Source organism: Moschus berezovskii, chromosome 9 (genome assembly GCF_049115385.1).
Source record: "Moschus berezovskii isolate FMDL1 chromosome 9, NW_MosBer_1.0, whole genome shotgun sequence".
NCBI lineage: Eukaryota > Metazoa > Chordata > Mammalia > Artiodactyla > Moschidae > Moschus > Moschus berezovskii.
In genome coordinates, this window is record NC_142468.1 from 41,688,152 (window position 1) to 41,715,211 (window position 27,060).

A 27,060-nucleotide genomic window follows, 5' to 3' on the forward strand; every position below is an offset into this window, starting at 1 on the left:
CCCTTTGAATATGTAGTTGCCAGAGCACTATGGGCTAACTTTACTCTGGCAATAAAATCAAAGAGTCAGACATATTTAGTTCTATAAAGGGAGAAAAAAAAAGGAAAAGGGAGGAAGGTAAAAGAAAAGGGCTTATCAAAAAACTGCATAAGCCCTTTCCACATGAGGGGATGAATTTTTAATCTGAGTGCATAAGTAAGATTTTTTTCCTGTTTAAAGTTTGATCTGAATGATTTATACAACATCCTGGACTATTTTTTACTTTTGTTTATTCATCCATCACCACCTTGCCCCATTACTGCATTTTTTTTAAACCGATAGTTACTGATCTACTTAATGCTAATTAAATGGTTCAAGTTTTATTAACTATTCATTATATCACACTGAGCCAAAACCATGACCTGTAACCCAGGTTAGGCAGTCTTTAACTGTGTTCTAAAAGTTATTTGTTGTTTAGTTGCTAAGTCACATCTGACTCTTTGTGATCCCATTGACTACAGCCCGCCCAGCTCCTCTGTCCATGGTTTTCCCAGGCAATTATCCTAGAGTGGGTTGCTATTTCCTTCTCCAGGGGATCTTCCTGACCCAGGGATTGAACCCTTGTCCCCTGCATTGGCAGGAGGAGTCTTTACTACTGAGCCACCAGGGAAGGCCCTTCTAAAAGTTCTAAAACAGACTAATTTCCACAGAAATTATATTACAATGGTTAAAGTTGATCCAAACAATTTTTAACCTACAACTGGTAAAAATCAAACCACCCCTGTGCACCATTAGTAGAAATGTAAATTGTTGTTGCCACTATAGAAAACAATATGGAGATTCTTCAAGAAATTAAAAATAGTAATACTATATGATCCAGCAATTCTACTCCTGGGTATTTATCCAAAGAAAACAAAAACACTAATTAAGAAAGGTATATGCACCCTTTTGTTCATGGCAGCATTATTTACAACAGCCAAGATATGGAAACAAACTAAAAATGCCATAAAAAAAGAATGAAATCTTGCATCTGCAACAACATGGATGGACCCTAGAGGTTATTATGCTAAGTGAAATAAGTCAGACATAGATAAATATTGTATAATTTCATTTATATATGGAATCTAAAAAACAAATAAACAAAACATTAACAGTTGTACAGAGAACAACAGGTAAGGTTGTCTGTGTGGAAGATTAAGAGGTACAAACTTCCAATCACAAAATAAATGAATCACGGGTATGAAACATACTATGTGGGGAACAGTCAATAACTAGCATCTTTTTATGGTGATATATTGTAACTAGACTTTATCAAGATGATCATCTAAACAGTAGGGAAATATCGAGTAACTAGGTTGTGTAAAAGGAACTAACATAGGGTTGTAGATTAATTATACTTCAAAAGCAAAGGAACAAACTCAGAAAAAAAAAAGAGGTCAGATTTCTAGTTGTCAGAGGCAGGGAGAGGGCTGGAGAGGGGGAATTAGAACAAAGCAGTCAAAAGGTACAAACTTCCAGTTATAAAATAAATAAGAACTAGAGATGTAATGTACAATATAATAAATATAATTAACACTACTATATGCTATATATGAAAGTTGTTAAGAATAAATCCTCAGAAAAAATCCTAAATCGCAAGGAAAATTTGTTTTCTGTTTCTTTGTTTCTATGAGATGATAGGTGTTCACTGAGCTTCTTGTAATAATCATTTTACATGTGTAAGTCAAACTATTTATGCTGTACATCTTAAACTTATACAGTGCTGTATGTCAATTATATCTCAATGAAACTGGAAGAAAAAATAAACATACACAGAAATCATATTTTCGAATATGTTAAATTAAACATTTTATATCATAAAATGAAATAAAAAACTATATTTTTAAAAAAGCTTTAAAGATAAATGCAGAGCAATTTCCAGAGTCCTCTTAGTATCTCAAATGCTGGGACCTGAAAACAAGCAAGCTTAATTAAAGAAGCACACCTTAGTAAATGGCAGCATTCAATGATTTTGAAGAGGGCCGTGGAGAACATTCAAGAGCTTTTAAGGTTAAAGGTTCTTCGTTATCCTAAATTTACCTAAAAATTTAGGGTTTTTCTTAACGTTTAAGTTTCCTACCATAGATTTAACAGCAATACTGAGGTTCACTCAAGCAAGAAGTCTTCGTAAATTCAAAGGAAAATAAGTAATTATCTCTTGTAAAACTCTGTTAATCTCCCAAGACAAGTTTCTCCATTTTTTCCTCTTAAATTTTCCCTCTGTTTAGGAATCATGATTCAGACCCCCAAATTCCTGACTTCACAATGATCACAAGGCTGTTCCAGCTGACAAGGTCTATCAGCTAAGATAACTTAACTTTCTTATATTCTGGACACTCAGGCTTATAGAGAAAGTGACTTATAGATACTCCTAAGCATAGACCTGGAAAGTTCTGTTACCCAAGTTTCTTCTTAATTCCATAAAAACACCAATAGAGATATTTTCTTTTCTAAAGATACATAATTGAGAAAAAATTTAGCTTTAAGTGATTAATATCAGATTTCCCTGGCTTTTTCTATGCTCTGAGGACTCCTAAATGACTTAAAAATCTTCTGATCTTAGGTGATTTCAAGAAGAATAAAATAGTACTGCTACTTCAGCAACAGTATAGGACAAACTGATGCTTTAGAACTATGGTGCTAAAGAAGACCCTTGAGAGTCCCTTGGACTGCAAGGAGATCAAATCAGTCAATCCTAAAGGAAATCAACCCTTAATATTCACCAGAAGGGCTGATGTTGAAGCTGAAGTTCCAATACTTTGGCCACTTGATGCAAAGAGCCAACTCATTAAATAAGACCCTGTTGCTAGGAAAGACTGAGGCAGGAGGAGAAAGGGATGACAGAGGACGAGATGGTTGGATGGCATCACTGACTCAATGGACATGAGTTTGAGCAAGCTCCAGGAGACGGTAAAGGACAGGGAAGCCTGGCAAAATGCAATCTATGCGGTTGCAAAGAGTCGGACACAACTGAGCTACTGAACAACACCAAATAGGACAAGAGAGTATGAAATGAGAAATCAGTATTACAATGATCAAAGATACTGCTGTTACAAATACTAACTACAAAAATGACTTCCTTGCAATAAAAGAAACCTTTCTAGTTTATTTATAACTCAGTCTATTAACTAATCTTGTGGGGTATACTCTGGAAAATGATGGAAAAGCATATCCAAAAACAGGCCAAGTTAAAGTATAAATAAATAAATACTTTAATAAAATCTACTTCCAAAGTATAGCTGTAACATAACCATGGGAGAAAAAATGCAAAATCAAGATATTCTACAAGAAACTATAATTATGAAATAGGAGACAAAAAAGTTTTAGTGTTTCTTTACAAACAATAGAAAGTGATTATCTGTGAATGTTCTTCATATTGTGTTTCTACTCTTACTGCATTATTTTAACTGTTATGTTAATCTTGAGTACACTAAGTCATGCTTGATGCAGCATGTGAGAGCTGCTCAGTCGTGTCCAGCGTTTTGCAACCCCATGGACTACACAGTCCATCAATTCTCCAGGCCAGAAAACTGGAGTGGGTAGCCTTTCCCTTCTCCAGGGGATCTTCCTAATGCAGGGATCAAACCCAGGTCTCCTGCACTGTAGGCAGATTCTTTACCAGGTGAGCCACAAGGGAAGCAGCATGTGTTTTAGTAAATAAAATCTACACGTCTCCATTTTCTGTGCAGTTAACAGAGCTTCTAATTGATATAGAAAACTACATTATGGAAACCTGTAGAGCAATGTTACATTTGTTACAGTTTAGAGCAGGAATAGTTAAGATGGGCTTTCCTTGCACTGCAATGCTATGGTCCTGCATCATACAAGGCCACTGAGTGCAGTTAAAGGGTATAGGCTATACCAAGTTTGACAGGCTATGCCTATTTGACCTCTTTAGCATAACCTAAACCAATGTGGGATCCAACTCTAAACGGTTCACTTATATTATACTCTGCCTTCTTAAAAATGCATATTCTGATCTGAGGAATTACACTGAGCAGAATAAAGGAAGATCTATTTTACTATTCTCACTTAACTTCTCATCTTGTTATATTTGGAGATCTGAACAGATTTTTTTTCATGTATTATATCTGCTGAGGAAATGTTAAACTGAGGGTTATATAACACATACTACATTTTTTCAGCCTTTGTAACTGCCCCATTAAGGAAAATTAACCACTATATTTAATGATCAGAGGGCTTGCTGATGGGTCATTTGCTGACAGTTACTATTTTAGCAGAGAGCATGGAGTACCACTAGACTCTTACTAAGTAACCAAGAGAATACACTTAACTTACCTTGGGCCCAGGGGGTTAAAAAAAAATCAAAACACTGACTTGTACTAAGAAAAGGACCACTAAAGGCTTGGAGCAGATTAAAAACAAACTTCTCATTCTAAGAAAGAAAAATTCTTAAGATTTAAAAGTAAATAAATAAAGTGATGTGGCAGAAAATTGTTCAGTTCATACAAGCCAAATAATTTCCATAGTTGTCAATATCTGGACACTTAATTCTATATTACCATAACTTATTTTCCTTTCCACTAATGTAATTCAAGTTTAAAATAGGAAAACAGTAGGAAATTACTTATATTACCTTAATATAAATCTAAAAGTCAGATGCTTTTACAATTGAGAAAACAAAAAAAATCATTATTTTCATGACATAACACAGATTGATCAACAAGGGACGTAAGGCTAGAGCTAAAATAACAAAGTTAACCACTTTATTTTATTAGCTAAAATGTTGTACAGATTTTTAAAGTGTAGACGTAGGTACTAGATTTTCCTTTTAAAACATGTTTTTGAGTTGATGATGTCCTCCTGTCAAAACAATGCCAGTATGGCAACCCACTCCAGTGTTCTTGCCTGGAGAATCCCAGGGACGGGGGAGCCTGGTGGGCTTCCGTCTATGGGGTCGCACAGAGTAGGACACGACTGAAGTGACTTAGCAGCAGCAGCAGCAGCAGCAAGTATAAAAGTCCACCAAAGATCTCAAACGTGCTACAATGTCTGATCTCGAAAGGAAATCTGCCTACATATGACAAAGAAGAGTCAATTCAATATTGGTCACACTTCCATTAATGTCACTATTTGTCCCATGTGTTCTTTATCTTGTTTCACTTCTACTTAATCATATGATATTTGGAGATTTTTTCACTGAAACTATAATAGCAGGGGTTATCTATACTTGCTGCCACTGCTCCCTCATTTGATGCATTTCACTAAGGCCCTGATATGTTCACTTCCCTGTAGTCTATGGGATTCATGCCTAGCTGCTGCTTACTCATTCTGGCAGCTCTTTTTACTCCCATAAAGACTACCAATACCTCAAAACAACTTCAAAATTCTACTTTCTCTTAGTAGTAACTATTACTATTAGCTGACTTATTTACAACAACTTTTTTATCAAGAAAAATTATGCTTCTCTTCTTTGAATAAACTAACTAAATATAATTAAGAGGATAGTCAACTAAAGAAGGAAATGGCAACCCACTCCAGTGTTCTTGCCTGGAGAATCCCAGGGACGGGGGCTGGTGGGCTGCTGTCTATGGGGTCACACAGAGTCGGACACGACTGAAGTGACTTAGCAGCAGCAGCAGCAGTCAACTAAAAGGAGCCACTAGAACATTATAGACAGATTCATATTGTATGTTCTTTGAGGGCAGTGGTAATATCTTACTTTCTTCCTCTTTCTAATCCTAATAATAAGCAGACTGCCACAAATATAGTATTTGGAGATTTAATTAACGACTAAATAAGCAAATAAATGAAGATCTTTTCATAATGCTTAACTCATTCATAAACATTTAATAAACTCCTACTATATGTACAGAAGTAATGAAGGATGCTAGAATAAAAAGATGATGGTTCTTGCCCTCAAGAGCCTCCATCTGGGAGGGAAAAAAACATGTGAACAGATTATTATAAGAAAGTTAAGTATAAAGTACTCTCAGGTAATAGCTTCCAAAACATCACTATCACTGTGATAGTGGCGACAAAGGCCACTTTTATAGGAGAACACTAAAACTTATCCCATTCACAATCTCTAAAAATTAAAGGTAATAGTCCAAATACTCTTAACTTTACATTAACTCTCAAAGACTGAATGTATCACTTTTATTTAATCATTTTTCATCATTATGTGTCACCTACATAGCTTACTATTAATGACTATACTCTGGGTTACGATGCAAGAGCAGACAAATATTAGCAGGAAATCTGTTACTTTGTTCCACTCGCACTAATTCTCTCATCATCACAAAAAAAGGTCCTCTTTTAAAACTAATAAACCACCTAATTTTCTACAGAGCTAATGAACATATTACGGCTGTACAGATAGTATCATTATAGCCAAGAACAGTTTATAAAAGAAACAGAAGGGCCAAAAGCATGTACCTGTCTAAGGCATTCTAGACAGTGGGTTCTATGCTACCTACCACCTAAGCTACTTGAGTTGTACAAGTGACAAGAGTGTGCAGAATGGGTCTCATCTATTATCTCCATATCACTTAGAAGTCAGGATTTCATTGGGTCATACTGACAAAGCACTGCACTACATCATAAACAAAAAAAAATACCACTCATCAATATTACCCACAGGAAAAAAAAATCCTTTTAAATGCAACCAATGATGATACATTAACCATTTAAAAATCAGGTAATACAATATGCACCTTCTTTATCCACAAAGACTCTACTTAATGACAAACTCTAAATCTTGTTATTTAGTACTAATATGCATGGCTGTATGTCAGAGGATAGCAAAATAATTTCTTTGAAGTGGAATTAACACAGGAATAAGCATCTGGAAAGGTAATGATCTAAGCAGTATTTGAAATTTTAAAATCAATTTTTCCTCCATAGTCAATATCAATATATCTACAGTTTGGCATACTTACCACACTGACTGAATTTCTCTTTTAGTTTCTGCCAAGTCAAGTCAAAAGGCAGCTAGAATGAAAAAAGGTATTAGTAACAGATATACAAGGAAAAAATTAATTTTAAGTATCCTTTACATTTAGTTGCTTACATTTCTGACAAATATCTGGTTGCCTTTGGAGCCTATTCTGTCTCTCATTCCGCTTCCCATCGGACCCGATAAAAATCCTCGATCCATATCGATGCTTCTCTCCAGTATAGCTCCTATACCTGGTCCCATTCTATCAAAGCTGGAACTCATCCGATCCAGTCCCATCCCCATTCCTCCAGTCACACTGTTCATGCCACCCATTCCACCACCTGGATTTTCAAGAAGGGAAGGGAGGATTTGGGAGTTTGGCGTTTTTGTTTTAAAAGCAGAAGGAAAAGGAGAAGGAAGAAGAAGGAGAGAAAGAGGAAGGAGACAATCATTTTTGAGAAAGAAAGGGAGATAAAAATTAATTTATTTATGTGATTAGACAATATATAAACATAAAATTATTTTCATACACGTGATATAACAATCTTCCAAGGAACAAATTTTAATTTGGTATATATTAGGTTAGTTGAATGTTAATGGCTAACTCAATCAGTTTATTCTAACCACTGTATAACTACATTAGACATATACACTTCTATAAAGTTATATTGTATAATAAAACATAAGTAATATAATTTTCTACCAATTGTTAATACTTTATTCATTAATGTTATAGTAGTTTTTACCCTCATTTTCATTTTCTAATATTACCAAGTTTAGTAATTATTAGAACAAAGACATATGGGATAAATTCAAATAATTACAACTCACACATCAACTGTTGCTCTCATCATACTGTCCTACATAATATTCTTTCCCTAGCTTACCTTTCATCTCAGTATCTTGTCTCACATATAATTTCTCCTTTCATATCAATTCAATTTCCAATAACCAAAGAACCTAACTTTCAGTCTTTATGTTATACAGAACTTGTAGAGATAACAAAAAACACAATCACATCCCTTTAGCCAGAGCCTGAGAATCTAGCTTGTATCTCATACCCACTTGATTGCTATATTCAAGTTGAATCCTCTTTATTCCAATTCTACTCTTTCTCAAGTGTATCCTTGTTTCTCATAGCTATTCTAGTATCCACATTCTAAAAACTAACATCACCCTCAAATTGGTTTTCTGTTAATAACAAATATAAAATTAGGGGAACAGAAATATAAACACTGAGGTGAAAAAGGAAGATACGGATATTATATTTAACAGGAAAATGGCCAAGGTTGACAAAAGATGTTGAAAAGAATAAAATGAGAAGCAAGGTACAATGGAGTAAGTATCTTCCACTGACAAGATTTTTTTTTAAACTCACTCTTAGAACAGTTCAGGTAGACTGTGTTTCCTATTTGTGAGATTTCAATCAATTAAAGGAAGTCAATAAAGTATGGAGAGCTCACAAAGACATGGTTCAGCAGGAGTCAAAATTATAAGCCTTTGTTAAGGCTTAATATAAGTTCTAAAATGTAGTAGTGGAAACAGGGAAGAAATTTGGAATTCTCTAGGGTTGCAACAATGGTACTCTTGATTCTATCATGGAAAGATTTAAGAGGTGAGGAAATAAGCATCTCTTTCAATCTTGCCCTCAAACTCAGGAGGTCTCAAGAAGTGTAAGATCTAAGGCAATTCACCCGTGTTTATCAGAAGACACAAGCTGTTCACAGATGAAATAAGCTAGTCTCCAATATAAGCAAGGAAACAAAATTGATGCTAAAGCTAATGTTGTTCCTGACACATGATTAGAAAAATCCACAAATTCATTAGTTGGAATAAATGTTCTTGAATTGGGTGACATTAAACACATATTCTGGTGTTTAGAAATGTCAAAGAAGTAAAATTCAAAGTTAGTTTAGAAATTTCAAACAGTAAAGCTCAATAACTATCAAAGTTTCTCTAAATTACAAGTCATAGTAACATTTAAGAACAAAGTATTACTATACTACAATAACTACTCTTGCAAAGATTTTGCAAGTACTCATATATTACTATAAAATTCTAGTAAAATTTAAACCTACTTATTCCAGATCCTATTGGACCCATGTTAGAAGCTCCTATTCTTCCTGCAAACCCTCCAATCATTGCACTGCCTAAACAAGGATGGAAAGATAATATACTAATTAATAATCATACTTTAAAATTCCCAAAGTACTATGCTCTCAGAAGATGTATAAAAACTGAAAAATACAAAGTCTTCTAGAAATAGGGTTCTGATATATAACTGAAAAAGAGAGCTAGTACATTAAAATCTCTAAAGTATTTTTCTTCAAGTAATAAACTGCATGAAACATTTTAAATGTCTACTTTTTCATAAAAAAGAGAGCCCAACTCTAAAAATATAACCTGCAAAAAGAAAAGGAGAAGTAAACAGCCAGCCCTACCAAGTCTACCAAAGGAATCTCCAAAGCCTCGATTTATTCCAATATCACCACGTCCAAAATCTCTCTCCATGCTACTAGTCATCGCACCACGGTATAGCTCTGAAAAGATTATGCAACAAATTAACCCTTTTTCAAGTATTATCAATAAACAGTAATCTATTTAGGAACTTACTGAAACTAAACTGTAAAGATAGCAAAAGTCACAATAGAGAAAGTCCGTGATTCACCCAACCTGCTTCCTATGCCACATATATCCCAGTCCTGCTATCTGTCCTTATCCCCTCGTGCCCATACATCCTCTGGAAATATCTATGGTATCCATCCCTAAGTAAAGGGGGAACATTTTTAATAATGAGGAAAATATGAAATGTACCATACATATCCCACTATATACATTTACCTACCTCCCATTCGACCAACTCCTCCAAATCCTCCCATGCTATTCATTGCTTCCAGACCACCAAACCCAATTCCTATAAAATAAAGATTAAGTTTGAGATGTGACTGTCAGTTGTATTTTGAATGGTGCACTTTGTAAATGCTAAGTCTCATCAGCAAACTCTTCACCTACCCTACCCTTGAGCAACTGCTTCATAACACATCACCTTCCATAGCCCTTAAGTATGTACCAGCCTCAATTTCTGCTCACAGCCTAAAGGCTGTGAATAGTAAATCATGTTTTGTTTTCCTTAGAATTCTCAACATATTTCTAATTCACTCAACATGGTGATGGGTACATAAAAAAAAAAAAAACAAATACTTATACATACCTCCTCCAATTCTATTCATTCCTCCAAAACCTGGACCATCCATTCCTATACCTCAAAAGAAATACACAATATTTACTTTCAATAAACTTTATTTTAATGACTAAAGAATGACATAATGTAAGAGCACAATAGATATAATACTGGTCTAGTCACAGTGGAACACTAGAGGAGCAGCAGGGCACAGGCAGGATGGTTTAAAGTGCTATGCCATAGCAGTTGTCTAATCAAGAGTCTTTAAAAAGGCCTCTGAATATTCATTAGTCAAGAAAACAAAATTCACTGGTCATGCTCACATTTGGTTAGAGAATATCTAGGATTGGGCAAGAGTTCATTATTTTTTCAGCTCACACACACAAATAACACTACAGCGGATTGAGAAATCGGGTCTCCTTTAAACATGGCAGCTAAGAGAGCAGTAAAAAAGAATAAAAATAGTATGTGTTTAGGAGGGCAGAAGGCCTAAGAGTAAGGGAGAAAATTTCCATCTGTTTAGATGAGAATGATTATTTTAACTACCCTCACAATTTAAATTGTAGCTATAGCACCTCAACAAAAACAGGAACCAGAGAGCATTTATTAGTTCATCAACTAAAATAGCAATTCTCAAAATATGGTATGGGGACCTTCGAGGGTTCAATAGATCAAAACTATTTTACTATTCAAATAATACTAGGATATTGACTGCTTTACTCTCACTTTCTCCTGAGTATAAGGTGGAATCTTCCAGAAACTACACAATAGATGGTATTGTAATGAGTTGAATTCAGAAGCAAATATAAGAGCATTATCTTGCATTAAGGCAAACATTAAAGAGATGCAAAAAAAGGTGAAATATCACTCTTCTAATTTTTGTTTTCTTAAAAACTACATTTATGTTAACACATAATAAGTTTATTATTATTTTAAATATGCAAAATTTTAAGTTCTAATTTTTTATTTCTAATAAAGTAAATACCAACAAATATAACCACATACACAAAAGCACTTTGGAGTCCTCAACAAATTTTAAAAGTATAAAAGGGTTCTTAAATCAAAAAGCTTAAAAATTAATTTTCAAAGATAAACTGTATATTACTCTAGGTGAAGAGTCAAACAACTATCTGAAAAGCTACCTTCCCAACTAGATATACAAATTTAAATGCTTACAATATGGTAGTATTTCACCCATTCCACAAATAAAGTATATCTATGATATACAAGGCACAGACAATACTGAATATTCTCCTTTGACAATTCAAAATCCACAGTGCTAAAAGGCTAACTGTAACACGGTTGGCCTCAGAGGTACCCTCCTGACCTTTGCCCAATCTTTCATGTTCTCTGCTCTCAAGGTTTCATTCCTTTTTCAGACTAAAGTAACATCTTAAATATTCAATATAAACTAGAGTCCTTTCAACATTATCACAAACTAGTAAGTATAAGCTTTACAATCTAACAAATGTATCATTTAAAATGAAATAATAAAGTTAGAATACTTACCACTTGGACCTAAATTTCCCATTACACCACCTATGTTCAACTGGCTGGCACTAATAGGTTGTCCACCTGGACCAAGTCCCATTCCAATGCCTCCAAGACCACCTAAAACACAAATAAGGATATTATTATCAATTCATATTTGATCAACTGCCACTGAAAATTTTAAAGCTATATGCTTGTAGTAGTATTTCTAAAAGTTTGAAAATTTTTAAATAAGAGCACCAGTTCTTGTTTTCATTGAAATATAGCACACTGAGGCCTTACTATAGTATCATTTATTAAAGAAAAGTGTTTTATGAAGCAGGTTCATCTTATATCACAGTCAAATGCATACTGAAAAAGAGTAATGAAATACTAAGAGCATTCTGAATCACTTTATAAATGACCTACATATCTAAAATACGTAGGTATTGAATCTGCAGACCCTCTTAAAATCTAGGAATTACTTTTAGATGGTTCAGAAGAAACTAAAAAGTCAACAACCAAGTAAATTCAATATTATTATTGAATAAAGCAAATGTTATTTACCTAGTTTTATCACTGACATATTTATATGGTATCTTAAGTGTTTACATATCTGTTCCAGTGGTCATGTATGGATGTGAGAGTTGGACTGAAGAAAGCTAAGCGCCGAAAAATTGATGCTTTTGAACTGTAGTGTTGGAGAAGACTCTTGAGTCCCTTGGACTGCAAGGAGATCCAACCAGTCCATTCTAAAGGAGATCAGTCCTAGGTGTTCATTGGAAGGACTGATGCTAAAGCTGAAACTCCAATACTTTGGCCACCTCATGCGAAAAGTTGACTCACTGGAAAAGACTCTGATGCTGGGAGGGATTGGGGGCAGGAGGAGAAGGGGACGACAGAGAATGAGATGGCTGGATGGCATCACCGACTTGATGGAGGTGAGTTTGAGTGAACTCTGGGAGTTGGTGATGGACAGGGAGGCCTGGCGTGCTGTGATTCATGGGGTCGCAAACAGTTGGACACGACTGAGAGACTGAACTAAACTGATGCACAGATGAGGTAATTTTTGAGACCTTAAGTTACTTCCAAAATGCTATGTGATTAAGCTAACACTAGAATTCAAGTTTTCTGTCTCTAAATCCAGTTTTCTTTTTACTTCTCTTAAACTACTTAAGTTCACTGAAAATAGACTCTGAGAAGATAATCTGACGACCTTAAAGACAGTGGGAACTGTTTTACTCTACTAACTCTGAGTTTGGTTTTAAAGTTCCTGCTAGTCAATGGAGCAATTAGTAAGTGCTAAGGGTTGAGAAAACCATATATACTTTTTTTTTTTTACAGTACAGAAGCATGTTGCATTAAATTGGAAAGATCAGTGTGACCTGGTAAAAGAAATATTTTTTTTCAGTTCAGTCCCTAAAAATGGTTCAAAACAATAGCACATTTAACTATCAACAATGCTCATGTCTACACATAACACTCTTATTTTCATCTCTGATACCATTCTTCACTAAAAGGAACCAGGACTCTGAAAGTAGGCCAATTTCACGTCTCAGAAAAAGAAAAGTCATGGATCTGGGAAATTCCATTCTTACCAGAAAGTAAGAATATCAGAGGCATAAGAAATGAAGAAGCCTTCACTTGCCAAGTTACAATAATTTCAGCAAAGGAAGTGGAAGTGGAGGGAGAAAGGAAAGAATAAACATATTAAAAATAATTAACTTAAAACAACAAACTGATTCTGTCAAAGTCTATGAATTCACACTACATCTCAATAGAAAAGAGTACATAAAACCAATAAATCTTGAAAATAGATATAAAATAAATACGAATAAAGGATTATTTTTAATCTAAATGAATTGAAGAGTTCTAATGGATGTTCATTGGAGGGACTGATGCTAAAGCTGAAACTGCAATACTTTGGCCACCTTATGCGACGAGTTGACTCACTGGAAAAGACTCTGATGCTGGGAAAGGTTGGGGGCGGGAGGAGAAGGGGACGACAGAGAATGAGGTGGCTGGATGGCATCACCGACTCTGTGGACATGAGTTTGAGTGAACTCCAGGAGTTGGTGATGGACAGGGAGGCCTGGAGTGCTATGATTCATGGGGTCGCGGAGAGTCGGACACGACTGAGCGACTGAACTGAACTGAACTGAACTGAATGGTGGAAAAGAAAGTTTAAAGCCCTTACTTTACAAAGCCAGGATCTTAAAAGATGACACCCTGAGCAATAAGGAAGGGCAGCAAAGGACTGCCCTACAAAGGGAGAACAGGCAATATTCAAAGACATGTTATGCTGAGAATTTTCCAGAATTTATTTTAAAAAACTGAATTCTCAATTGTGAAAGCCCAATAAAGGATAATCCACACTCACAATGTAGTAAAACTATATGCCAAAGACAAAGATCTTACAATTGGCTACATGAAGAACACAGCTTACCTACAAAGAAAGGACAATTCAGCTGATAGCTGACTCAACAGCAATAATGGAAGTCAGAAGACTGGAATATTTTAAAATTGCTGAGGGAAAATAACTACCTTAAACTATATAACTTCATCTTCGAAGACATTTATAGACAAATCAAAATTAAGAGAATTTACTAACAACAGATACTCATTGAAAGGGCTTTTAAATATATGCTTCAGGGGGCAAAATAATAGTGCCATGATCTGTGAATGCAAATAATAAGATAAGTAAGTACTAGTAACTCCTATTTTGTGGGACTAGATAAAAAGTAAATATATAACTAAAACATTAAGCAATAATAGCATATAATTCAGTAGGAAAGTGATTAAAATTAGACCATTCAAAGGTCATTCGGCTTTTGAGAATAATCCTATTAACTTTAGACTTTATATCAACATATTAAAATATTCAGGAAAACCACTGAAAGGGAAAAATAGGAGAAAAAGAAATATAAAATAAATATTTGTACAAAGCAGAAAAATCCTAATAAAACACAAAATAAGATAATGGGAATTAAACCAAATAAATCTATAAAGTGAATAAACAAAACAAAGCTGTTGTATCCACATTACTATTAGACAAAAGACGTAGAGGCAGTTACTAAATATGAAATCACACTACAACAATAAAATCTTGACTCACTAGGAAAATGTATCAGTTCTATACTTGTATGCATCTACTGAATTAGTTTTGAAATAAAGTAAAAATAAGAAAAAGCAGACAAATTCACCTTAATAGCATAGGATTTTACCATAAATATATCTCAGTAATTGATAGCACAAGCAGACAAAATTACTAGCAAAGGTGTAATTCAAATGATTAACAAACTTGACTTAATGGACACTGGGCTTTCCAGGTGGCACTAGTGGTAAAGAATTCGCTTGCCAATGCAGGAGACCCAAGAGATGCAGGTTCCATCCCTGGGTCAGGAAGATCCTCTGGAATAGGAAATGGCAAACACAGAAGTATTCTTGACTGAAAAGTTCCATGGATAGAGGAGCCTGGAAGGCTATAGTCCATGGGGGTCACAAAGAGTCAGACACAACAGAGCGACTGCACATGCACACACACACAACACAGAACAGTATACTGAACACCTGGAATATTTATTAAACTGTATCACATATTAGGCCACAATAAAAAGTCCAATTAATTAATTCCAAAGAATCACAATCATATAGACATCTACAGCCACACTAAGTTAGAAATTAATAAGAAAAAACCTATATATTTGGAAATTCAAAAATACATGACCTAGGAAGAAATCATAATGGTAATTTAATAGAAATTAAATCACAATAAATAAAATTTAAAAATTAAATACACAACTTGTATATAGTGGCCAAACTGATAGTCATAACTACTTGTACTAAAAAAGAGGCTATAAATTAGTGAAGTACACATTCAACTTAAGGAGTCTGGACAAAAATAAGAGACTAAACCCAAAGAAATAGAAAAGGAAATAAGACTAAGAGCATAAACTAAGATATAAAGAATGGAATTTACTTCTTCAAAAGCACTAATACAATTGACAAATCTCCAAGCAAAACTGACTAAGAAAAACAGAGAAATTGCAAACTTTTGGAATTTAAAAATGACAGAACTATAGCTACAGCACAAACTGAAAGAGACTACTTTATGCTAACAAATCTGAAAATGAACAAAAATGGTAAAATTCTCAGAAAAATGGAAATTACCACAATGGACTCAAGAAGCAACAGTAAACATAGTAAATAATAGTAAATAAAGTTAATAAGTAAAAATCTTCCCCTAAACACTATATGAGTCGGACACGACTGAAGTGACTAAGCAGCAGCAAACACTATATACCAGGACCAATTTTACAAATAAGTTGTAGCCAATGTTGAGAGAACAGAGTATTTTCAGGGAAAGAGAACAAATTCTCCTGAAAGTAGTACTGTTTCTTATAACAGAAAAATTAGAATAACCTAAAATACACACACACATATATTTACAAAATGTGGCATTAGTCACTAAAGTGAAGGGATTAGAGCTACAATTTTTCAATACACATGAAATCTCAAAAACAATGTTAAACCAAAAACAGCAAGTTGCAGAAAAATATGAACAATATAATTTCACTCACAGCAAATTTTGAATCCAGCAAAACAATTTCATATAATGTTTATGGATGTATAAATGTGTAATCAAATTATTAAAACATAGATAAAATGATAAACACTGTATCCATAAGTGGTTTCCTCTAGGTAAGGTTATCTAGTGGGAGGTGGTAAGGGAGGAGAATCTTTATCTATAAAATGTTATTTTAAAGAAAAATCACCTAAAATAAATATGGTCTATGATAGCTACATGAGTGATTTTATATTTTTCTATATAAACAGTTTATGATAAAAAAAACTTTAATAATAACCAGAAAAATATCACGAAAAGAATAAGAGATAGTATTTACTGAGTGCTTACATTATGCCAGAACTGTTCTACACACTTTACATATATTATATATTAACTCATATAATACTCATGCCAATCCATAAAGTAGGTACTATAAGCATCCTCATTTTGAAGATGGAGCATTGAGACACAGATGTTATGTATATTATATTGCTGTTTTATAATCCTTTGGAAAATAATTTGATAACACTGATCACCTGAAAACCTATAAATCTACTTCCAGGTATCTATCCTAAGAAAATAACCAAAAACATACTAAAAACTTGTATACAAAAAGAAAGAAAAAGGGAAAACTCTGTTGGTGATTAAAAGAAAAAAAGTTAACATACCTAAAATATACCTAACACTGAAATAGTTACCGAGCATCCAGATGACAGGTTAATAGCCAATAAAAAAATTTTAGAAAGAATTTATAACAAGGAATAGTGCTTACATTCTAATGCTAAACAAAAAAATAGAAAATTATTTATGTGGAGTTCTTAACTATGTAAAAAATATACACATATAAGGAAACACTGGAAGGAGATTCACAAAAATGTTATAATGGAGGTTATTTATGGATAATAAAATTACAAAGACTTTCCCCCAACCCACATAAGACCTTAAACTTTTTAGTATATATTGCTTTTATAATCAGGAAAAACTACAAAAAGGAAAAAAAAAAGTGGCACATATTTATCTTCTCAGTCTTCCTATATCAATTATGACAAACTAGCTCCATAACGCGAAACACCAAATGGTGGCAACTAGGGATGCAGGCACAAAAACAGTTTTGTTTAGCATATAACACTTCTAATAACAACTTTACTTACGTGGTAACTGTGGTGTTTTACTGTCATGTGAACGGTAGTCTTCATGAGGAACAGACTTGTCATCCTAATTGCAAAAAAGTTTATTATATGGTTAATATATAACTTAAAAGATCTGTAACAAAGAAGAAAGCAGGTAAAATTTGAGGCTGGGAGAGTTGAAGTGATATACAGGAACTCACCATTTTCACATGCATAGGTCTATCAAACAAAAACTGTCCATTGAACATAGCTGTTGGTTCAGTCAAGGAAAGCCAGTTAGGACAACTATGAAATTATAGTTGAACACAAACACATTTTTAATAATCATATTTAGCATCAAACTACCCCTAATATTTTAATCAACATCTTTTAATATTTTACTTATTTGTATTAGTCTCTTCTACATACTCAAAGAAAAGCTTCATTTCTTTGCTTTATAGTTATATTTTATAAATAAAATATCTTTCAATCCAACCACTGAAAAAAGAAAACTAACTAGGCATTTAAAGTGACTATGTTAATGTACAATGAGATATATTACTGTCAACAACATGTATACAATTAGTTGTAGTAGGAAGAGAAAGTAGGAAAAAGTTAATACCAGGCCTGTATAATAAGGCTAATTCAAGTTTTAAGAGTGACTTTAGTACTTGGACATAATAATGGTTTTACGCACTGGAGACCAAATTCTAATACACATTTCTAAGTAAGGCAACCTTAAATTCCATGATCCCCACAAAATGGTATCAAACTTCAACCTTCTTAAACAACGCTCAAGTGTAAATCAGGATACAAATTGCTTGAACTGCTTCAATTGCTTGTTCAAAAGTGACTGTGCCCATTCCTCTGCTCTTGCCATCTTTGTCTTCTTTAATATCTGCCCGCTTTACAGTTCCAGCTATGCTGAACACTTCCTTTAGCTTCTTCCAACCAACTTTGAAGTCAAGCTTAATATAAAATCATATAAAGTTACACACCTATTAACCCATCTCCCCACTTAAAATAATACAAATCATTTCTAAATTCTCAAAAATATAAAGAATTCTAATTCTTATAAAACAGTGTATCAAAAATATCAAATAGAAACATCTTAAGTAGTTAAAAATCAGTAAGCTACATCTATGTTGTTCCTTACCCTTGATTTTTTTAAATTCTCAAAACAGCCTCTCAGTGCTGCTCAGTCCTGTTTTGTACATTTGAAACTTTCATATCTATTTTTACTGACAGAAATTCAGACTTTGGAAAGTATGATTGATATCACTGACTTTCAAAAGCTTAAGACAAACCAACAACAACATGCACATTCACAAATATCAAATCTAAAGAAAGAAATCCACTTACCAATATGACTAAAATCACATAAAATAATAGTACATAATATAAGAACTGATGGTTTATAAATTCCACAGTTCTATTTAAAAAAATCCTAAATACTTGTGTTTACACTCTAACCTTGTATTTATGGACTCAAATTGGGTTTGAGTTTATAATAATTACTGTTTTGCTTACTTCAGTTAAAAACAAGCAAAATATTTTATAAACCTGTAACCCATTCATCTACTAATCTCATGATTAGAACTAAATATCTGAATGGCAAAATTTTACAGTAAAGCTTAAACTTACATTAGCAACAAAAATTGTGGAACCAAGTCTACCAGCCTGCAAATTACTGATAACCTCAGGAGGAATGTTTGGATTATTGAGAATGGAAGGCGGTAAATTCATTAATCCCGATCCCATATCGGGTACATGTCCTCCTGGAAATGATCCTCCTGTTCGTTGCAATGCCCTACGAGCATTTTCTCCATCAGGATCCTGTAACACACAGTGAATGTTAAATGCCACTATATACATCAGTAAATCTATACCACTAAAATAACAACTTCAAATTCTACAGGAGCTATCCAAACTGGCTCAAATTACTGGCCCTCTTGAAGAGTGAGCTTTTTTCTCATCCAGAGAATCCAGTCCCATAAAAACCTGTGGACAGACAAAAGATTTCAGTCTCCAGGGATGTCAATTAAATACCTCCTTCCAATCACTAAAGTCACTTAAGAACTTGAAATTAGTTTAATTTTGTCCTCACACAGGTATACAAATAAGTGGCACATACACATAAAAATAACTCAAAGAGGAACAAATACTTACTGTGACTCTTTTCTTTTCAAAATGCAGTAATGATGAATTCTTACCCCTATACACCCAAAGCAATGTCAAATTCATATTACCTCAAAGATTTCAACAGCAGAACAAACTGTTACAAAACCCAGAAATACTGGGGTAGAGGGGAACTGTTACAATCTGCAAATTTTATTCCTGAACAAAAGAGAATTATACACTTTCCAACCTCAACAACGATTACAATTTGAGATGGAGGGAAGAAGATGATAAAGAAAGGCTAAGTACCAAGTAAAGAATGGTACTAAACATTGGTTTTGTTTTCTTTAGTTCATTAACTTTTAAGAGAAATATTCTGCCTTTAAACAAAACAAAAAAAAAAGGCAAGTTAAACATACTTCTCACTTATCTCAGTAGAGTACAAAAAACAAAAACCACATAAACACAGACTATCTGCAATACCAAATGATTACGATACATGTAACCATCTACACTACTCTGCTGGTCCTGGTCAGGGAATTCTAATGAAAAGAAAGCTGGGTGACTTTAATAAATTTTCTAGGAAGAATAAGAATAGAAGGTGAAGTGAATGTAAGAATAAAGGTACTCTGGCATTCAGTGTATTTCATCATGATGAAGAAATAAAAAGAAATATAAAAGCAAAGAAATGTTTTGAAGAATGCTACATAACTTAAGTTAATAAATAAATGCTTCAGGCCTAAGGTTTCAAAAACTTGCACAAATACTAAACTGAGACTAGTGGTTCCCCATGGGGGAAGGAGGAGGGCATAGCAGGGGAGATGCTTCGTGAGCCATTAAGATAGTCGGTTTCTCCTCAACATCTTAATATTAATAAAGCATATCGCTATATTTTTATTTTTATGTATGACATATATATAAACATATATACACTCAAAATACATACATATATATCATAAAACATATATAAAATACAACTTATGAAAAATCACCTACGATACAGCGTGGTTTTTAGTCCTCCGTTCCCATTAGGGTCAGTCTGTCTGTCACTGTCTACTATTGCTATGAGAGAGCCTATAAGTTTACAACTGCTACTAAGCACATTTAGGTAAATTTAAAAATGTAATTCTAATATCTGTTAATGAACATTGGAAATATACTTTTCCCTAGACTCAAACAGTATTTCTTGGCAATGATCCTAGCCACCCATGTGAAAATCAGATAATTTCAAGAAAGGAACCTTTAGAGATAGTAATCCAGGAAAGTTAATTGAGTAAAGAACATCTCATCATTTAGATCGGCCAACTCAATCATTCTTCTCTTTAGGAAGTTAAAAATAAGAAGTATTCTATATCACCTTGGATCACATAAATCTGTTATAGGGTCTCTGAAATATTACCAAGGATCTACAATGCGCTAAAACTTAAGAGAACATAAACAGTATGGGGTTTGTTCCCAGTTAAAAAAATAACAAAACAAACACAGAACCTATAATACTTGTCTTTTTTTTTTTTTTTTTTTTGGCCCCACTGTGAGGTTTGCCAGATCTTAGTTCCTGGACCAGGAATTGAACCCCAGCCCTTGGCAGTGAGAACACATAGTCCTAACCACTGGAAGAGAATTCCCTGTAATACTTGTCTTTTGAAGAGGAATAGGAAACATCATAAAAAAGCAAGTCATAATCCTCAAAATAATAATTTCCTACATGGTGGTTGTTCTACAAATGTTACTTCCTAATGGGAAATTATTAGGGTATCAACACATTTCTAAAAAATTGGTCCTGGCCTTTGTATGAAAATTATTTAATACCAAATAAATGGCAGAGCTTACTAGAGTCTAAACTTCCTCTACCAATTTTCTAGTTCTCAGTCAAAATATTAACAACAACAAAAATGAAAAACAGCCTAGGAGTTTTTAGAGAAACTCAGAAGCTGACTGCAATAAAGAGATACGGGATACTTTTATTAGTTGGCAGCATGGCCTTTACTTTTAAGCTATTATTCATCTCATTTCCAGAACACAAGACCAAGGACCAAGTTACACTCCCACCTTGTACAGCAATAACAACTGTCAAAATTATTATTACAGTTAACTCGTCATACAGCTAGAAAATGATAGAGCTTGGACTCAAACCAACACCATACTACATTAAATTGTGACTGACAGTACTGATCCACAATGATTTGTATCCATGTTGGTGGAAACTCTTCAGTATCCCAAGGTTATATCCTCTGTTGTTTCTTATTACAGACTTTAAAAAGGATATACTCCTAAGTGGTATGTGATCAAACTAGTGAGGTAAGATTAACAATATGAACTAAAGAGAGAGATGAAAATGACTTCTATTAAAGCTAGCCATTTCTAAGGTTAATTTAACAGCTAACTGTAAACAGTTTTTCATTTATCTGCTGATCATTCTTTTTTGTCAACATATTTACAGTGCTTCACACAAAGTGAACATCTTCATTTTAGGGGAGGCATCTAAACATCTCCATTTATATAAATTCTGGTTATATATTTCACTAATAGATTTATAACTTTTCTTAAATTTTAATCTGGGATAGTTTCAGGTTAATTTTATTAAAAGTGAGTATCAATTTTATTTAAATCTATAAGGTATTTGAATTACTAAGTAAACTTTATCAACTACAAGAATATCTACAATAATCTGACAACACAACCTGAAAACTGAAAAAAAAGCATTTATACCAAACAAAGTCAGCATCTCAAGTTTGTCCTCTTTAAATTTCTGCATCCTGTAATTTTTACAAATCATACACCTCTGCTTGTAATAACTTGTGACAAATCAAATAAATAGGATATTGCTTAACAGCAAATATGAAATCATGTACAAGCAAAACTGTCATTAATTATATAACACTTTAATAAGCATCTATGCTTTAAAAAAATGTGGTAATCAGATAAATAACATTACCAGATGAAAATCCAAAGAAGCCATGCCCTTTTATTCAAATGTTTAAATTATTTCAAATACAAGAAATCTTACCTCTTTAATATTCAACGGTCTTCCACTAAGATCATATTTGTTCATTGTCTCTAGTGCTTTCTTGACAAATTCTTCATCTTTGAATTCAACCACACTTAATGGGAAAAAAATTTATAGGAAATGTTTATGTACTAAGATATTTTTGCAATCATAAATTTAAATTTCACTTAAGATACTAAAAAAAAAATTCTTACCCACAACCCTACATCCAGGTAGATTTGTCAATATATGCAAAAGAAAAAAAATTTTGGATCAGTAGATGAAGTTAATGATAGATTTCAACATTTAAATCATTAAAGCAATTGATAATACAATCACTCTGTCTTTCACACCTCCAGAACATAACAGGCAAATGACTGCAAATTTCCTATAAATTTTTAGATCTTTCCATTTAAGATTGTAGAATCTAGCATCTAAGAAGCACATTTTTACTTTTAGATGAATTTCTTTAAAACTAAAGCAATGTCATCTCACAAATTCAATCAAGGAAATAACTGAAGGCTCTCAAACACCTATCCTTACATTGTTATATGTATTTTTGAAAGATGTATGGTGTACAAATAGTTTTAATGTAAATTTTCCAATTTTACTTTTACAAAGTTCTCAAAGAAAACTAGCTACACACAATTTAATAACATCCAGTTGTAACTATGTTTTAAAATTTTTATGCTAAAGAAATAAAATAGTAGAACCATTTTTTAAATAGTTCCTTGTCATTATTATTATTCAAAGTACCCTTTGAATGTGATTACAGAAGTTTTATTTCTTATGCACCCAACTGGTTTTTGCTAATATAAGCTAATATAATTAAACATTGTTAAAAAGCTTTCCATTATATTCTTCAATATGTTGCTTTTGTTGCTAAACATAAAAATCTATCAACCAATTCCTTCTCTGTCAATTTAATCATCAATGTTTTTATATTCATCCAATTGGTCAGAGCACAGCCTTTTATGTAGTCCTGTAGGCTACCAAATTAAGCTCTTTAGTGCAAGTTTCAAACATACATTCTGAAATAACACCTTTAAGCTACAGGCCTCTCATGGAACTCTGAGGAAATATTATCAATTCAGTGACTTTTAAAATATCCTTGAAGACATCGGAACACAACAAAAAAAAATCCTATATTAAAATCTATTGGCTAAGAAGCATTACCTTAGAGCATTAGAAAAGTGAATGCCCTTTATGAGCATTTTCGAAACCCACCTCTTCAAGGCAGCTAGTTTGGTTTGTGTGTCAGACTTGCTAGTATAAAGCCTCAAATCTTTCATAATAAGAGTAAAACAAAATGAAACTTAAGTTTCCAAAAACTGGTTACAAGTATTATACAAAAAGTAAACTGCTGAGGAACTTTTAAACCTCAAGCAGATTATTGCCCACAGCACTTACCCTTGATTTTCCTTCCGCATCCTTAAAGAGCTCCACGTATGTAACCTCACCAACTACATAAGACATACAAAAGGAAGATACCAAGAAACAATACATTTAAACACCAGTATCTTGCTTTACTGCACACCTGTGCACAACTCTACAGAAAAGCACCTATTATTCACCAACAATCAAAACCAGACCAACATACCTCCTGTCAATGGCTATGTAAATTTAACTAATTTTCAGAAATGTACATCATCCACATTCTCTAAAAAAGCTAACAACCATATTAACCTAATTCATGCTACAGATCATATTTTGGCCAGCATGATATAGTTGGTGAACAAATGCACATATACATACAAAAGGTCCCTTAGCCTATCATATTAAAAACATCAACATTAGCACTTTTCAAATAACTTTGGTCGCCTACACACAACAGCTGTTTTAAGGTGACTTTCTACCTGAATGTCTTCAAATCATGTTTGCCGTCAGTAAACTAAATTTACAAGTCATGCTTCACAGCAAGCCACACACTTTCTAAATAAAGTCAGTAAATAAAACCAATCAAATAGTTGTCACCTTACAACAGATACACCAATGCAAAAAAATTTTTTTTATTTATTAGATCAGCCTCAAAACCAAGTACATAGTTTGCAGGACTATTGAAACTCAATTTTTCAAGAGATAACAAAACTAACTTTTACAAGATCAAGTATTAAAATGATTTTTCCCCAAAACAAACCATATATATATAATGAAGGTTTTCAGGTTATTCTGAAAACAAAACTGCAACAGCAGTAACGCAATTTTAATATAGAACTGCAGAGACAGCATCATGGCATTCATGACAATGCAAACAAAATGAATTCCACAGCCAGATTCCAGACTCCACCAAGATAATAACAAAACAGCTTTTGGAAAAAGAAATAATCAGACCTTATTATTCATACTTTAACACACTAAATGTATTGCTTACCTAATACAATAGTCCTTTAAAAAATCTATAAAAACTTCAACTAGACAAAGCAATCACTTTAACAAAATTCTTGGTGGCATGCATATGTTGGCTCGCTCCTTCCCCACTAACATGACCAAAAAAAAAAAAATAACTTTATTTATCCATACTACCTTGTAATGAAATTGTAACAAGTGAAAGAAGAGGAAAAGATTAATTTATGTGTCAAGAAATAAACAAAAATCAATTTTTTGAGTCTGTGTGGCTAAGAGGAATGAAAAAAGTTTGCTTATCTCCCTCTCCGTTCTAAATGAAGATTATCCAACAATGAGTTTATCAAAACTAGTTACCTTTTTCTCTCATTAGATCTTTAATAGCTTGCCATTTCATGTCATATGGGATGTTGCTAATAAAAACTCTGTTACGATTTGGACCCTTCTTTTCTCCAGTGCCTGAATTCTTATCTTTTGAATAAGGATGGAATCTATTGGCCTTCTTATTCCCTGTAGATTTTTCTTTTAATTCAGATTTTTCTTCTTTGACTGATTCATCATTCTCCCTGTGAATTAAAAACAGAACAACAAAAAGAAAACCTCAGTGGTGCTTCCATCAGTGGAAGTCTATGTTAAAATAAGTATTTCACATTTATCACTTCACAAAATTCTCCCCTAAGTTAGACCTAAGGAAAGCAGCTGGAGAGTCAACTACTGGCTTTGAAATTGCCCAGTTAATGTCTTTTCAAAGCAATGATTTCAGCATATTACCAAAGTTCTCATTTAACAACCCTTCTTTTTTCCATATTAAATAGCTGCAGCATTCAAAGAAACCTAGTTTTTCCCATCATACTACTTAATAAATGTTGTTAGAACCTAACAAGAGGGGGAAATGGGTGATTTTATTCCTAGAGTATATTAAAACTGCCACCGTTAATGGAGAATTAACTTTCTGGGCCTCATTCAGAATTCCAAAAACTTAATTTACAAAATGACACACTGAAAAAGTTCATATCTTAAAGGTTAACAGTTTCCTCCCAGAAATTTTCTCCTCCATTGCTTAAAAACATAACACAGTTATATCTATATTTATACACTCCCCATATGACTCTCATAATTTCTGTCTCTTCCCAGTTTTGACCAACCTGATAAGGTATCCTATTATTTTCGTGTTCAGTATTTCTGTTTTAAACTATAAATTAGGATAGGGTATTTTACAGAATCAAGTCATTTTTATTAAGAGTAATATCTATAATAGGTGGGATGGGATGGAGGAAAGAAGCAGTACTTAAATGCAACATGAACCAGAAATGTATAAATCTACTTTTTAATGAGGCTCTAACTGGAAAAACATTTAAAAGACTGTAATCACGTTTCAGTTACATGATGCTATTCACCAAGCATCTGTAACATGTAAGTAAACAAAGTAAATCCTAAAGATAAAAATTTGGATATACATTTTTAAAATGTAATTTACTTTTCAAAAACAATCTTTAACAGAAGTAACAATAGATTTCTTTTAAGTCACCAATTACCCTACTTAATTTTAAAGTATTTAGTTAAAACTTCAATTTGAAAGCAATTTTTCACAAACATATACTAAGAAAAATCTCTGAGAATGATGCCCTAAATTTCCTGGATTATTCTGACAACCAATCAGGTTTCATAATCCAGGCTCCATATTATCTTCTAAGCCAAGCAACTGTGTGATTTATACACAGCAGTACTTCACACACACCTCTAATTGTAGTCACTTGTTCCACAATACATTGAACTTTTCAGATAACTTTTTCTGAACAGGAAACAACCTAGCCATGAGTACAGTATGTAAAATGCTACAGAACAAAAACCATCTGCAGTGATATCAGCAGTGTCTAGCATGGTAACATGTGCTTGACAAATGTTCATTTTTGAACGAATAGTTAATTAAGAAACCATACTCATCTGAGCACAGAAGATGCCAGAAAAACTGCTAAAATCAAGGAAGACACATTAGGACCAAATATGCTTTGTCACCTCTTCAGAGCTAGGCAGAGACACCTTCATTATCAAACATCTTCCCTCATTAGAAATGGGATGCCTGAAAGTGATCTCAACTGTACTCTAGCAAGTACCTACCTGTCTAAACAGTGGCACTCCTATAAATGGCAGCAAGCAGTCAAAACCCACAGAGGACTTTTCTGTTTCCCGGGTACATCAGATACAAGAACAAATCCTTCTTTCCATCCCCCAAAGAACCTATTTACATAGTCTGGATTCAACAAATATTTTAAAAGTAAGTCTCTGTTCAGGTGAGCAGACAACTATACAGTCCCTATCCAAATACCTCTTCCCCTGCCATTTTCTTCCTAGGTGAAACCAACTATG

The 27,060-nt window shown here is 33.4% G+C and overlaps 1 protein-coding gene across 2 annotated transcripts in view; it reads right to left on the bottom strand.

Annotated features, from left to right (window-relative positions):
• MYEF2 (myelin expression factor 2) overlaps window positions 1-27,060 on the bottom strand; it is a 41,132-nt gene that overhangs the window by 9,633 nt on the left and 4,439 nt on the right. Inside the window, exons 2-16 of one of the 2 annotated variants that reach the window (XM_055435477.2) lie at window positions 25,051-25,259; window positions 23,761-23,813; window positions 22,566-22,573; window positions 22,372-22,465; window positions 18,891-19,082; window positions 18,061-18,214; window positions 17,468-17,517; window positions 17,289-17,352; window positions 11,610-11,711; window positions 10,131-10,181; window positions 9,765-9,833; window positions 9,361-9,459; window positions 8,998-9,069; window positions 7,052-7,260; window positions 6,921-6,972 (exon numbers count right to left, since the gene is read on the bottom strand). In XM_055435477.2, the coding sequence (XP_055291452.1) occupies window positions 6,921-6,972; window positions 7,052-7,260; window positions 8,998-9,069; window positions 9,361-9,459; window positions 9,765-9,833; window positions 10,131-10,181; window positions 11,610-11,711; window positions 17,289-17,352; window positions 17,468-17,517; window positions 18,061-18,214; window positions 18,891-19,082; window positions 22,372-22,465; window positions 22,566-22,573; window positions 23,761-23,813; window positions 25,051-25,259 (1,478 nt within the window). The remainder of the gene's footprint in view (window positions 1-6,920; window positions 6,973-7,051; window positions 7,261-8,997; window positions 9,070-9,360; window positions 9,460-9,764; window positions 9,834-10,130; window positions 10,182-11,609; window positions 11,712-17,288; window positions 17,353-17,467; window positions 17,518-18,060; window positions 18,215-18,890; window positions 19,083-22,371; window positions 22,466-22,565; window positions 22,574-23,760; window positions 23,814-25,050; window positions 25,260-27,060) is intronic. The other variant, XM_088839586.1, reaches the window with a different exon arrangement.